Source organism: Astatotilapia calliptera, chromosome 15 (assembly GCF_964374335.1).
Source record: "Astatotilapia calliptera chromosome 15, fAstCal68.1, whole genome shotgun sequence".
Classification (NCBI taxonomy): domain Eukaryota; kingdom Metazoa; phylum Chordata; class Actinopteri; order Cichliformes; family Cichlidae; genus Astatotilapia; species Astatotilapia calliptera.
In genome coordinates, this window is record NC_137436.1 from 20,841,636 (window position 1) to 20,857,911 (window position 16,276).

The 16,276-nt window shown below is 40.2% G+C and overlaps 1 protein-coding gene across 4 annotated transcripts in view; it reads left to right on the forward strand.

Moving 5' to 3' along the window:
- fam184ab (family with sequence similarity 184 member Ab) overlaps nt 1-16,276 on the forward strand; it is a 223,645-nt gene that overhangs the window by 150,935 nt on the left and 56,434 nt on the right. For all 4 annotated transcript variants that reach the window (XM_026194482.2, XM_026194487.2, XM_026194485.2 and 1 more), the window contains 2 exons: nt 8,641-8,791; nt 15,749-15,961. In XM_026194482.2, the coding sequence (XP_026050267.1) occupies nt 8,641-8,791; nt 15,749-15,961 (364 nt within the window). The remainder of the gene's footprint in view (nt 1-8,640; nt 8,792-15,748; nt 15,962-16,276) is intronic.

Consider the following 16,276-nt stretch of genomic DNA (forward strand, 5'->3'; position numbering starts at 1 on the left):
AGTGTGGCTGAATGAAAACAATTCTGCAAAAAACAGTGGGCCAATATTCCCCCACTGTGATGTTAAAGACTCATTGGTGCCAGTGGTGGAACAACCATTATTAGGTAGAGTTTTTTTTTCCTTAATGAAAATCATCATTTAAAATCTGCATTTTAAATTTACTGAGGTCTTGTTTGATCTAAATTTGATTTGATGATGTAAAACATGCAAGTGCCAGTCTTGATAGCCGGGGATCAGTCCGCCAGGGCCTCCTGCCCAGCACACAATGCACCCGACCCCTACGGTTCCTCCTGCGGGTGGTGGGCCTGCGGGAGGATGGGCCCATGTCCCCTTTTCACGCTGGGCCTGGCTGGGCCCCATGGACTAAGGCCCGGCCACCAGATGCTCGCCCTTGGGCACCCTTCCCGGGCCTGGCTCCAGGGCGGGGCCCTGGTAACCCTATCCCGGGCAGGGTAAACTGTTCCCTCAATGTTTTTCTCATAAGGGTCTTCTGAATCGCTCTTTGTCTGGTCCCTCACCCAGGACCAATTTGCCATGGGAGACCCTACCAGGGGGCAAAAGCCCCCAGACAACATAGCCCCTGGGATCCCTGGGACACGCAAACCCCTCCACCACGATAAGGTAGCGATTCACGGATGCCTCCTGGGCACCTCCTGGGCGAGGTGTTCCGGGCATGTCCCACCAGGAGGAGGCCCGGGGCAGACCCAGGACACGCTGGAGAGATTATATCTCTCAGCTGGCCTGGGAACGCCTTGGTATTCCCCCGGATAAGCTGGAGGAGGTGGCTGGGGAGAGGGAGGTCAGGGCTTCTCTGCTTGGGCTGCTGCCCCCCGTGACCCGGCCCCGGATAAAACGGGTAAAGATGGATGGATGGATGGATGGATGGATGGATGGATGGATGGAAAACATGCAAGTGTTCCAAATATACAAAAAAAATGAACTCATCAAGAAGTGGCAAAAACTTTTTCTCAGCACTGCAGGTGCATTTTACTTGATTTGATCATCTGAAAGCCTCTAAGTATGCACAATCAGATTCAGATACACACAAAAAAAATGAGCGCAAAGGAAAGAGTAAGAGTGAAGTGGGGTAATACAAGAAAGTTAAGTAGAGAAGTAGAAAATAAATTACAGTCGGGCAAGAAGACATCTTTGGGCCGGTTGATCGAGGAAAAGACAGAAATATTAAACAATATCAAGTGTGACCTTTACAAAGAGCGGGGGCATTAACTGATTAAACGAACTCCGAGGCTGAGAAAAAGAGCGTGAAATGAAAGTCAGAAATCAGCAGGTAGTATGACTGCAAAGGACTGCATGATAAAAGGAAAATGTGCAGTATGAAATACCATTGTTCAATACGCGATTTAGTATGACTTGAGATAATAAAAAGTATTGAAGTGTGTATATCCTAATACAGATCCATCCTGCTTTAATGGGCACGCTCACGAGGAAATGAAATCAATTATTTTGAACCTTCTTTTAACGGACTAAGTTAAGTGTTTGCATCCTGAGTGCGAATACACAAGAAGTGCTTTTATTCACATCCTATTTACTGCATTTCAGGGAGCACTTGCAATGTATTTATTGCTTATATTCATATGAAAGTGAAAACAGGATTTATTGAAGGGCAGTGTAGATTCTGGAAGAAATGTATCAGAAAAAGTACAATTACAGTCGTGGATAAAATAAATAAGTGAAAAATGTTTTTTAATGCGAACAGCTGTCTCTGTGTTACAGTTCCCTGTAGATATTATACCCAGTTATTGCCAGTGATAAAACTGGAGGTAGTGGACAGCTGATCAGACCCTAAAGTAAAAAATACTATGACTAGTTCAATACAAGGGATGTCTAGTTCATTTTTCCTCCTAATCCCAATATAAAAACAAATTTAATCCTTATTTTATATCATAATTAGAACCAGCCACCTAATACTGAATATCTCACAGTGGTGGCAGATTAATATTGGCCGAAAAGTAAGTCATTGTAAATGTGCTGCAGCAGGAAGCCTTGGGCAGAAGAAGCTGTGACTATTGATCTAAAGGTCACTGTTTCAGCCAAAAACTGCCTCCGTTAACCTGCAAAATGTCACTGAATTAGATCAACGGCGGACTTTTAGAGGGGGTCAGTGATGCTCACTTATGCATCATTGGCCTGCATATGCATTTTTTTATTTTAGGAAAATGGAATATATTGACAGGTCCTGATTTTTAGTCCAGTCTTTGTGTAATTTGGCACGCTGTGAGCACAGATGCCCCATTTACCTGCTGTTCTAATCTTCTGTTTATGAGGAACAGCCAATCAGAGGATATACTCAGGAAGAACTGTTTTTTTAGCATGTGGCTAAAATGCATTTACATATTTACATAATAGTTTGGCACCAGATATTCCAGAAATATTGAAATTAATTCTACAATCAATGACAAAGACCAGCTGCTTGGACAATGTTATTACAGCATTTGTCCATGTTACATAAAACTATACTGCTTTGTTGAGTTGCTACAGTTGTAGCTGTTTTATGATAAAGAGACTGCACGTACCTCTTTAGCCCTTTATTGCATCTTTTAACAGACACGTCCTCTCACAAAGTTCCTGCAAGGTGTGAGTCTGCTGAATGTTACAGCAGAGTTTGTGGCAGATGCTTCCAGCAGGGTTTGTCTGCAGTTGTTTGCGTTCAAGGATTTACATCTAAACTCTGAACGTCTGCCTGTGCTATGACTTTCAGAAGGTAAATAGCGGAAGGACAGCTAATATTTAATTACCCACATCATCCTGTAATGTGAGCCGGCTGTTCTTTAGGGGATAATTTTATTAATGTGACTCCAAAACTACGACTTTCTCTTTTTTTTTTTTCTTTCTGTGCGGTGAACCTGCTTGTTTAATATTGAATAATAAATAAATCATCAGTCACTCATTATTAAAATGTCTGCAGGCACCCGAAACATAATCAGGCTAAAGTTTATATTGTTAATGTCATACTAATATCTTTTTTTTTTTTAAATTCTAAAGTGGAAAATCCAGTAAATGTTTTTAGATCTGAGTTTGAATTTGTACTGTTGTTGTTACTTGTATAGAAAGTATTCTGCAAGGAAACTTGCAGACAAGTGGTTAGTCCATATATTTCTATTTCTGTATTTGTTTTTACACTTCACACCCCATCAGTTCTCATTATCAATGTTATCGCTTACATTTGCTGGTTTGGAAATGTCCGGCCTAAATACACAAGAGTACATGTAAGAATGGCAAAAAAGACAAAAGGAGAAGTAAGACCTCCACGTTTTGGCCTACCACAGGGATTTAGCACCACATGAGTTGATGCGCGTGTTAGCTTTGCAATGGGTCTCGTTGCCTGGTGCAAATCAGAAATCTGTCAAAGTACCAGCAGCCAAAATGTCTCGTGCGACTGGCAGCTGCTTGGAAATCCTGTGATGCAGTAACTGTGAGTCAGTATAAGCCTGGTGGCTGGTTTCCCTCACAGTGGGCTTTTACACAATATACATTATACACATTAAATTCAGGTCCACCTCATTGTTCTTATTTCAGACTCACAAGCAGCAGTATTGACTCTTATAAATGATAAATATTGAAACAGCAGCATCAGTTGGCTGAAGCTGTGGTTTGTTGTAAAGGTCTGTCAAAAACATATTTTTGTAGGCAGCATTTACTTAAACATTCTTCTTAATCATTCTCTGCTTGTATTAAATTATTCTGGGCACATCTCCTTTATGTGAGTATGTATGTAGGTTCACAGATTTGGAATGGAGAGCATCGGAGTCTTTTGTCAGCAAGTTATAAATATGCAAAGACCTTGACTGTTACATTTCTTCTTAACTATATGATGTATGTGTTTAATTATGCTGCAGGGATGTGTGGACTTAAAGAATGAAAAACAGCAGACAGGATGTTGATAAATTTGCCCCTATGTAAACTAACTAAATCACATAGTTCTTAGAAGTTCACTATAGAAGCTAAACTACACTGTATGTGCAATAATAATCAACATTAAAAGGTGAATATACAGTCTTTGTGCAGTACTGTGAAGAACTCAGTACACCTATACTACTTCTAATAAGAAGTAGCTAGGTGCTGCTAATCATATATACTTGATTAATTGAGAATCTCTATAAAAGCAGAACATTTAGCACGTTGTTGGAGAAAGGAGAGAAAGCCTCTTCCCCTTGAAAAAGAATGTGACAGCACAGCTTTAGTTTAAAATGCTGCACCTGAACGAACCACAAGCCCTCTGGAAAAATGTCCAGGCGAAACCAAAGTGCAGATGTTTGGCAATAATGCACAGCACCGTGTTTGAAAAAAACAAACAAAAACAAATGCAGGATATCACCGCAAACACGTCATACTAGCTGTTGAGCACGGTGGTGGAGTGGTGATGATTTGGGCTGGTTTCATAGTAGGGCTGGGTATCGTCACGGATTTCTAGAATCGCTTCGATTCAGATTCGCAAGGTCCCGAATCGATTCGATCCACGATTCGATTCGATTTAAATCTGGGAAATTTTGCCTCAGACAGTCAGAAATATTATAATTCAGATCAGTACATTTACATACTTTTGTATCTATAAAAAGGAAGCTGACACTCGCAAGACTTTATCAAAGGTGTGAGCATCACAGCAGATGCCTTTGTGTCAAAGTAGCTGAAGATAAAACACAGAAAAACATGAAGGGGATTTTCCTGGCCTGGGATTTTATAAAAATATTCTGCAGTACATCAAAAACAAAAGAAAACCATTAATCAACTTATGAACATTACTTCTGAAGTTACAGCGGTTTTATTAGAGACACGGCTAAGCATTTTGCATTTTGCATCATTTTAAAAAGTTTAAATTTGTTCAGAAGCCTATTGAACCGCAGAAATGAGGCTTTCTTTTCGGAAGTAAGTAAAAGGGAAAAAACAGCGGCCGACAGCGCTGTAAACAACAGTAGACTTGTGCGTAACAAGCAAGCGAATAATACAGAAAACAGATTTTTAGATGGGAAACTGTTCTTGAAGTATACTAAGAGACAGAGAGAGAGAGAGCTGTGCGTGAAGTGTGGTGGAAGCAAAACAGCAAACGTCAGAGGGAATTCATGACGATGTTTTTGTGAAGCGTAGTTTGGATCTTTTTTTGCTGCTGGTTCGGTCAATAATGTTTGGAGAGACATCAAACTAACAGCTTCAGAACCAGCGCAAAAAAAGGCATAAACACACAGCGCGGACCTGCCGAAACAACGAGCTGTCGGCTTCCAGCCCCGACCGTGTCCGTGCCGTCAAGTGAGAAAGGCGACATCTCACTGATTCTGATCCGTCGGCGGGTCCGCGCTTTGTGTTTACGATTTTGTGCAGAATCCTTGTACCTGCTCTCATTTACTGTTTTAGCTGTTTGGTGGTTCTTGAAATTTTGTGAGGTTTAACCTGAGATTCTGGCGTTTCGGGCAAAATAAATTAATATTAAAAAATCGATTCAGGATTTTAATGAATCGATATCACGTTATCCAAGCCAGAATCGATTTTAATCGATAAATCGATTATCAAAACCCACCCCTATTTCATAGCTACCTGGCACCTGGGTGCCTCGGAGACACTGAGTCAACCACGAACTCTTCTGTGTACCAAAATATTCTAAAGTCAAATGTGATGCACTTGTCTAAAGCTTGGCCCAAACTGGGTCATGCAACAGGGCAATGCACTGCAGCAAATCTACAGTAAAGTCATTGAAAAGAAATGACAAAAATTTGCATATGTTCAAATTAACGAAACATACAGTCCTAAACCCTGTTTAGGACAACAACAAACAATGAGTGACTTTTTTCTGTATAGTCCTTAGTTATGACAAGTTAAGAATACCTTCATCTAGTGGGATGTTTTGAAAAAAATAGTGTTTTTATGTACAGATTGTGATGATTTGTAATTTTGGGTGTTTATAAGTTATTAACCTTTGTTTGCAAATCTTGGGAAAAACATCAGGTTGGATTGTTTATGGTGCTACTGTGGCTCTGGTTTCTTGTTATTTAGGTTTCCATGTCACAATAATAAAATTAACAAAATGAATTGTGCATGCTGACGTATGTATACAAGTATAAAAGGTTACATTTTATTGCAATTTAGAACACAAAAAAAAATCATTTATGCTTTAAAAGGTTTATTTTTAATCTTCTTTGATTATGTTTTAGCCTATTTGGTGGACAGTGCAGAGGGTAGACAGGAAGGGGGTGAGAGAGTGAGGGCGAATGACACATGGGAAATCTTCTGTCTCGAATTGCCATAAGGTCCCTAGCCTTTAGTGTCCGGGTCGCTAGCTCAACCAGGTGAGTTACAGTGGCGCCCCAGTTTGTGAAGCACATTGTAACTGTGTGTTTTAAAAGTACTGTACGAACAAAGTTCTTGTTAGAATGATTACATATTTTGAGCACACAGTAAATTATAATGTCACACGCACCTTAAATGAGCACATGCGGCTCATATCTGCCTGTACGATCCCTGAATCCAGCCAATTATCCCACATTTGATCCAGATATTCCTTCCATCTTTGAAAGTTCCTTCATCCCTTCATGTTTTTACCTCTTTCCATTTGCCCTCGGCTCTTCCTGCACAGCAGAGAAGAGAAGAGCAGAGATCATTGACGCCTCAAGTCTGGATGTGTCTGTGAGAGAGCAAGAGAGAGGGAGAACGTCTGCTTTATGCCGAACGAGGACGTGAATGATGACACGTGTCAAGTGTGCCGCATTATGAACGTGACTTTGTGGTGTGTGACTGCATCGCTGTGTGTGTTATAGCCTGCCTTCAGTCTGACACTTTGCAGCTCTCGAAGTGAGAGAAAAAATGTGTTTGCCTGGATACTTCATTTAACAGCTGCCATTTCTACTCCCACACAGCTATCACATTGGCAGCGCGCAGACACACACACTGCCATTCGCAGAGCTGTTAGCCGAAGTGTTGGAGAGTGATGGGCGCTCAGTGGAAGCTGTGTTGAGGTCTAATGATTCAGGACAATTTATTGTTCCCATAAAGTGTTATAGAGCTCTCTGAAGCACCTTTACTTTTCAAGCCAATTCCTAGCTGCTTGTTTGAGTCTCTTCTTTCAGACTTTGTTGTCATCTCCACAAAATCAGCCTAAACCTAACACACAACATTTGGGGGAATTAGCTGAATTCTAGTTCCTTATTTTCCCAGAGCATACCTGTTAGATTTATTTGATACCCTCCAGGCAATCCATAATTTCAGTTCAGTCAAGACCCCTGTAGACAAAAGAAGATTAATATTTATGACTGGAGTAATTCATTTTTTGGCAGCTCCGTTCTGGGACCTTGCCACCCTTCATTATGGAGACAGTAAAAACTGGTGATGGGGAGGGCATCAGCAGGAGCACAGAGAAGATCAAGCATCATTGACAGCAGATTTCAGATTAAGTCAGATAAAGCGTGAAAGGAGGAGCTGGGGTTATTTATATAGCACCAATTCACAACAACAGTCCCCTCAATGTGTTTTATATTGTAAGGTAAAGACGCTACAATATTAGATAGAAACCCCAACAATCACATGACCCCCATTGAGCAAGCGCTTGGCGACAGAGGGAAGGAAAAACATCCGACAGAAACAGGCTCAGGGAGAGGCAACGTTCTGCCACGACCGGATGGGGGTGAGGGGAGGAAGAGAGGACAAAGGACACACTGTGAGAGAGTGATAGAGATGAATAAGAACTAATGATTAACTACAGTAGTGGTGTATGAATACACAGAGATGAGTGAAGAAGAAAAGCTCAGTGCGAGGAGCCTGATTCAAAGTAGAGGGGCCTGATTCTAGAGTACAGGAGCAGTCTGAGACCAAAGTGATCTTTTAGGATAATATGGTGCTACAAGGTCTTTAAAATATGATACGGGCCTGATTGTTCAAGATTTTATATGTAAGGAGAAGGATTTTAACATCAGTTCTGGATTTAACAGGGCGACGATGCTAATTTGGGAGGAATGTGCTGTTTCTAGTCTCTGTCAGTACTCTCACTGCAGCACTCTTGATTGACTAAAGGGAGGGACTCCCCCAGGGAGTTTTTAGAGAAACCTGGCAGAAGTGGGTTGCAAAGTGGCTTCCACACTAAAGCAGTAGGCCCTATATTAAATTTGCCACCTGAATCTATATGAGGGTATCAGCTGACATGAGTGGGCGTTAAAATTATTTTATCTGTGGTCACTGCTGGGCTTGACTGCATGCCCTGATTGAACTAACGCTGTGCTCAATTTCTTGTCAGCACAGCACATAAATCAGTTTGAGAGTTGACACTTAATCAATATAGGCAATCCCCCAGTTCCAATGATTTATGGTTATTCACTCACAAGAAAGAAGTTTGAGGAGGTTCCCACTGTTTTCCAAAAATCTAATTTCCATCTTACAAATGGCGGTAAAAGTGCTGAAATGGAGCGTCCTCTGATCTAAGCTACCTGTCAGTAACGCTGCTGCTGAAGGGTCTTTATTGAGCTCACTAAGATTTACTTGATTCCTCTGTCACACTGTTTTACTCTCAGGTTTTCTGGAACTTCGCAGTTCACAGATTGAATTTGTGTATTTTTCCGCACAGGTTTTGTGAATCACACTGGATGATTAATAAAGCGCCTGAAACATAAACGCATATGTGTTTCATTTTGTGCTGTGCTATAGGCAGGAGTGTAAGAAGCTACGTGAGGAGCTGAAAGAGGAGCACGAGGAGGACAAAAACTCAGCCTTGGCTCAGCTGGCGCAAAGCAAGGAGCAGGAACTGAGCAATGCCAGGGAGAGCTGGCAAAGGAAAGTGGAGGACCTGCTAGAACAGGTGAGGCTCTTCCCAATGGGAGCACAAACAGTGCCGCCCATCCTTCTGTTCACTTTACTGTCTCTGTGCAAAACACTAAAAGGGCACATATTGAAATGTTAAGTGAATGTTGGTGTTTATGTTGTGTTTTGGGAATTTTGTAAGTAAATATTGGTAGATTTTGAAAGACTACTGTGACTTAGTAAGCTCATAAATAGGTGTGAATTAAAAAGCTGCAGTGATGAGCAGACACACATTGAATACAAAGAAAAATCAAAACACATGAGAATAACATGAGAAAACAAACCAGTACTAAGGCAGGACACAAACAGGAAAACAGGACAATAAACAGATGATAAAACAAAGACAAAAGCAGAGATGTGACTTTGGTTGTGGTCAAATAGTCATTTGTACTTAAGAGGGCTTCTGATTAAATCATCTGCATGGCAGCTGTAATAAGAGCTGGTCAAATTCTCAAGTTGCAAAGAAAAGGTGCTTCAGTGCATGCTTCCTTACCTCCTTTAGCAGATGATACACTTCCCAACTCTAAGAAAATAAGGCCTTCCCAGGGTTCATAGCAGCACACCATTCAAACGTTCACAAACCAAAATGATCAACATACCTGACAAGTGAAACAGATGATGTAAATTACCGCCTGTGCCGTAATGATTTAATATGCCGATATGTTTTGAATCTTAACCGTTTGCCAAGCTCACTGTATAAATAAAGATAATTTTCCCTATTTCAAAGTTCAAAGAGAGGTGAATGTTGTTGTGTAACTCATTTTGCTGTGCTTTTGTTCTCATTTTCGGGGTTGCTGTACTTCCAGTTTTTGGGATTACCTTTAATTAGTTTCATGTCAGAGATTCTAAAAGCTTTAATAAAGGAAGCGTTTAAGTAGATGAGTGGACAACATGAGTGGACAGCATGGTGAGCCACATTTCTTATTCAAACCATTTTATTTCATTGTGACTGCAAAGTTTCTCACTTTTTCCCACTTGGTAATGGAAACATTATTCACATCAATGTCTAAGTTCATATAGCCTGCATAAAGAAAAATAATAAGAACAGATAAGGCTGTACTACTTCTGTAGTATCACCAGGGCTGACTCACATCACCCACCACATTATTAAGCACCCTAACACAGCTCACACCCTAAGTGGTGTGAGCTGTGTGGGCCACTTTTGAAGAGGTCGTCTTCACACAGGTACTTCACCTCAAAGCTTTTGACACTGAAGTCAAGGAAAAGTAATTAGAGATAAACATGTGAGGTAATTGTGTTGGTTATGTGACTGCAACCTGAAAGTACACCAAGCTGTAGATAATTAGAGGGGAGAAGTCGATAAAGAAGAAAAAGGAGGGAAAACACACTACTGCTCATTATTGCTAATATTTTATTAACCAATCACATGTAACCAACTCAATGCATTTATGCATGTAGACATGGTCACGATGACCTGAACAGGAAACTAAAGCCACAATTTTCACACGCTCACCAAAATTAGACAGAACTGAAGATTGGGAAAAGTGGTCTAATGAGTCTCGATTTCTTCTGCAATATTCAGATGGCAGGTTCAGAATTTTTCTGCCTTGTATTAAAGGTTCAGGCTGGTGGTGGTGTAATAGTGTGAAGAATATATTTTTGGGCACACTTTGGATTCCTCAGTACCAAATGAGCATTGTTTAAATGCCATCCTACCTGAGTATTGTTGCTGATCATGTCCATCCCTTTTTGACCACTAAAATTATGTCATATTGGTTTCTTGACCATGACAAGGAGTTTACTCCAGTGGCCTCAACCAATCCAAAAGGAGCAACTTTGAGATGTGATCTCATAAAATCTCCCAAAATCTCTGAGGAATGTTTTCAGCACCTTGTTGAATCTCTGCCATCAAGAATTAAAGGCAAAGGTAAAAGAGGGTCCACCCCAGTAGTAACAAGGTGTGATAAATAAAGTGTCCAGTGAGTGTAGACACAAACAAAGGCATTGCTGAGAAAGGATATATTTTAAATAAAAACAGGAACAGCAAGAAACTAACAGCTTTTATTAACACAAGAAATCACATAGCATCTGTACACCAAGTGTGTCTGTAAAGTACTGTTACGCAACAATACTGGTTAAAGATTTAAAGGTTTAATCTTCAACTTACAATCAACAGACCTTTTTGAACACAAAATGCCCACAGCCTGGAGTCAAGTGGTTGTAATTATACCAGTGGTGAGAAAATCAATATGATGGGCGAAACATTATTGAAGAAATAAGAGCTACCTCTCTTCTAGGTGTATGTTGTGCCTGTGATGGCTTGTCTGTGCCAGACTCACAGATTTCCTCCTAACACTGGCACACAGATTCACGTATTCATTATGTGTTAGTGTTTAACGCACACCAGAGCCGGCTGCTGTAGCTAATGACTGCACAGTAATATTAATGTGGCATGACTAAGCTCTCCTGTGGTCATCGTACGTGCAGAATCAACAGCTTTATTTCTGTTTGTTTGTGCATGTCTCTTGCATTAATTGCTGGTCTTCAACATGCCCACCCTGTCATCGGTGATTAATGTGGCAGCTCCGCACCTCACAATCAGCTAAACCATATTTATTTACTCCAATGCCAAATCAGAGCAGCAGTCAGGCTCTTGACAAATACGCACTGATGGAGAAGAGGCTGTTTAGAAATCAAATGGCAGATGTCAGTGCCAGTAAGGCCTTGATGCACAGCATGCTCCAAAGTGTGTTTTCAAAAGGCACAAGCATTGAAAATATTAGTGTCGTTGTAAATAACGCCTAATGTGAATGATATATGCGGGTAATTTTGCACTCAAACGCAGAGTTGGTAAAGCTTGAAAACCTCCGCTTTGAATCTCAGTGAAAAACCAAATTAAAAAGGGTCAGTGGCATCCACACCATCACTGTCACAATATCAGATTTTCACTTCATGATTATCAACTTCAGGATTAACAAGAAGAAGAATTTGGCTGCATGTGAATTTCATCTTTGACTTATGTTCACTGTTTTTTTTTGTTTCATTTTTGGCAAATAAAATGCACCAAAGTAAGATAATATTGAGGGGGAAATGTTATAATATTATGTCTAATATTATCATATACACTATAGCTCATGGCTGTATGACTGTACCTCAGGAGGTAAAGCAGGTCATCTGTTGGTGGTTCGATCCCTGGCTCCCACTAGTCTGCATGCCAAATATCCTTGATAAGATATTAACCCCAAGTTGCTCTCCAATGCATCCATCGGAGTATGAGTGTGAATGGTAGTTAGAAAGCACTTAAAAGCATAGAAGACAGTGAATGGGTGAATGTGCCATGTTGTGTAGAGCTCTTTGAATACTCTGGGAGAGTAGAAAATATAAGAATCAGTCCATTTACCATTAAATAATACAGGGCTACACGTCTGAAACTTTGAATACAGTAAAGAACATAATAACAGCAGACTAGAAGCGAGCAGATGAGTGAAAACAGATCTTCCTTATTGAACTCATGCAAAAGCTTAATCAGTGTGGTTTTTAAGCCCAACCTCCATTATATGTGTCTATCTGACAACTGTGAGCAAGAAATTTCTCAAAAATGCCAGCTATAGCAAAAATGATACAAAATTAATATATGTAAGTTGTCAAATCTGTATTTCACTGTTTTACAAATCTTTTAGTAAATTTTATCAACAGCTCTCTCCAGTTTGGCTTTTTCCCTGTTTCTTTTAAATGTGCTGTAATCACACTGTCACCCAATAAAACTAACTTAAATCTATTAGTAATTAATAATTGTACCATATCATAATCTAACTAAAGGCTTCATGACTCAGTAGGTTTAACAGGTCAGACACATTATTGCTTCTAATCGTATCTAAAGGGTCGAAGTTTTTTTATGTTTCAATTAGCAGTTTTAGATCCATTCAAATGCAAAATTCAATTGGGGGTTCCTCAAGGGTCAGTCCTTGGTCCATTACTGTTCAACTTTTACGTGCTCCCACTTGGTACTGTCATAATATATATATATATATATAATATTTGGGGCAGGGATAGCTCAGTAGGTAAAGTGGTCGCCCCATGATCGGAAGGTCGGCGGTTCGAATCCACTTAACGGCTACCCTGAGGTACCCCTGAGCAAGGTACCGTCCCTACACACTGCTCCCCGGGCGCCTGCTTAGTGGGCTGCCCACTGCTTCACAGAGTGAATGGGTCAAATGCAGAGAAAAACAAGTAATTTCCCCATGGGGATCAATAAAGTATCCATTATTATTATTATTATTATTATTAATATAGCCTCATATTCTTATAGCAATGACACGCAGTTGTACTTACCACTTCCCTCTTATGATCTAACCTCTGGTCATAAACCAATAAGCTGCATTGATGACTTGAAGTCCTGAATGTCTCAAAACTTTTTAGAACTGAACAGAGACAGGACAGAAATACTTGTAGTCCAAAATGTGTTCATATTTATCATCCATTTCTCTAAAACACAGTGATCAAGTCACAAACCTTGGTGTCATTTTAAAAAGTGACCTCAGTTTTGATAACCACATCATTATAATTACCAGAACTGCTTTCTACAACTTAAAATGTATCTAAGATTAGAAAAATCTTCTCTAAAACTGACTCTGAGAAATTCGTTCATGCATTCAAATCAAGTAGGTTATATTATTGCAACGCTCTATTTGCAGGATTTCCCAAATGATCAACATCATCGACATCTTCAGCTTGTCCAAAATGCAGCAGCCAGAATCCTTATAGGTCACTGTTTTACCCGCAATTTACCTGCATTACCCCAGTAATGAAATGACTTCAATGGCTCTCAGCGCAATATAAAATGTTGATTAAATTGAGATCAACTAAATCTGTGTGTCAAACAGACTCCAAACCCTTCTATTCACAAAGGCCTACACTTAATATTTTTTGTTGTTGTTTGTTCTGTTTTGCAGTTTTCACTCCCTTAAGGCATTGTAAACTTTATTTTGGGGGGGAGGGGTTCATGTCTTAATATTTTGTATTAAGCAGATTTAGTTTGCATATAATGAAATGAGCTAAATAAATTAAATTTGTCTTTGTTTTCTAGTGTATGGTTCTAGCTTTACATGATTTATGGGAGAAACCCAAAAACCCCAAAAAGTTACTACTTAGAGAGGTCGGCACTGCTGACTTTATAATTGCAAGACATGCAAAATCACTGCCATCAGTCCAGGATTTACTCTCACTGTTGGCAATTTGTGATGACCTTCTTTTTTTACAGCTGGCACAAAACACAGTGAAACGAGGCACAGAAAGCTTAAAATGCCTGACATGACGTGCAAAATGTCCCTAAAGTGATGGGCTGTCATTATAAAAGTGGCATTTCATGTTGGTTACATAATCACCAGGTGATAATTCAACTATTCAAAATTGCAGCAACAAAACACAAAACCTTTTACTCTTAGTAGATAAAACAAAAGACTTTCCACTCTCAGTTTAGTAAATCAGGCCCCTGTTTTAACCTTAGTGGATATCAATGTTTGAAACAAGGATGCCAATGTGTATAAATGTAGGGAATGTGGAAACTGTTTAATACATTATGCAAGTTTTCACCTATTATACAAAAACCCTCCCCACTAAGTCCACAATTTGCAAGCTATATGAGCAAGTCAATTTTAGATAATACAGGATCAGTGTGCAGCATATATAATCATATGTGCCTGCTAATAAAGATTTGCCACCATGCAAAAAAAATGTGTGACTCATGTCTGAGTGATAATGTAATTTCCAAATTAGTGAAGCAGTTCCTGCGGCAAAGCTACTCTATTTAGATCACAGAGAGTCTTTCCTGTTGTGTTTACTATCTCAGAAACGATGATCTGCAAGTGGCTGCACAAGATGATGGATTTATCAACAACTTTCTCCGATTATGTTTGACAGTATTGTTGTATTTTTAATTAAAAGCTCAAAGCCGGATAATTCGTTCAGCTTTCACAGTCCATAGAGCGGAGTTGCACATTCAGGGTACAAATGCTCCTGTTTGTCTGTGAGATCTTTACCCTGAAACTTGTGTAAAGAGGTGTAGGGGTGTGATCACAATATTCTGAGAATGAGTCCATGAAAGTCAGAAGTCTTAACTGATTTTCATTTCACTATCACCAAAGCTACAATAATAGAAATTCAACAATGACCCCCTACATGAAATTTAGGTCAAGAAGAGGAAGAGAAGTTGTGTGTGTGCAAGAAGCACACCATCAGAGCACAACTTTCAGGGAGTAATATAGAAACCGCAGACCCACTACAAGCTGTCTGTGAGTGCATAAGAAGACGATCTTAAGGGTGAGACTGGCTAAATTAAAATCAGCATTTTTGAATTTATAAAGCCTTTCTAAAAGATTTTCTGATCACATTCCAAACATCTGCTTTGTGAATGGATGGTTGCTTCTGTTTTAAGAACTGGGTTATTTTAAGTGATTTTATTGGCTCAGCCTACTTGACATTAAATTGTGTAGTAAGTAACTTATGGGCCCGTGACCTTAAATGAGTTTGATGCCCCTAAAGTTTACTGTCGATCTTCTTCATCGGGATTTCTGATTAGAATGTGTTTTTTGACCTGGCAGCAGTTGCATACAGTGCTGCCAGAGCAGCTTTTGCAAGGTCGTACTTATCTCAACACTTGAATTCAAAATCCTAAGCTGTCTAGACAGGTTAATTTTGTGAGTCACACTGCTGCCTGCTTTTAGTGCTATGTTCACAGCAAAAAGCTCTTTTGCTGGAGGTCTTGAGAGTATATATTTGTTTAAGGCAAATTGATTGCCAACCCCAACCTTCTACCTTTTTGTTATTCTGCCATGTAAAAATGCAGTTCCCTTGAGACAGCCTGAACTTGCACTTCCTGAACCACCTACCTGATTTCTATCCAACTAATTATGTATGCAGAGGTCTAGAGGCAGCGGCTTCTTCAACTTTCTCACTGACAATCACTGCAATATGTATTGTTCTTATTATTGTGCAGATATCCCTGTTGAAGCAAAGTCTGGAGATGCAGCTGTCCCAGTCGCAGTCGTCGCTGCAGCAGCTACAGCACCAGTTCAGCCAGGAGAGGGAGCACCTGAGGATGCAGCTGGAGGAGCTGCAGACGGAGCATCAGAGGCGACAGCACCGTCTGCAGGAGGCCCACCGCTGCGCCATGCAGGACATGGAGCACGCCAGGCAACGTGATTTGAAGGTAACATTAAAGTGACCCAAAAATGCTGCTATAGAGCTTTTTTGTCAAAGGTTCATTTGGTTGGTTGCAGCTTTCCTAGTGGCGTCTTTGTGGTTCCCATTTGCTGTGGGATTCCCAAGTACTTGTAGCTGTCCTCAATTTCTGCAATATCGCCTTCTGGTAGTGCAATCCCCTTAGTTCTGACTACCTTGCCTCTCTTTGTTACCATCCGACCACACTTCCCCAGATCGACTGACATTCCAGTGTTGTTGCTGTAGATCCTCGTGGTGTGGATCAGTGAATCAGTGTCTCATTCACTCCTACATCTCATCCATG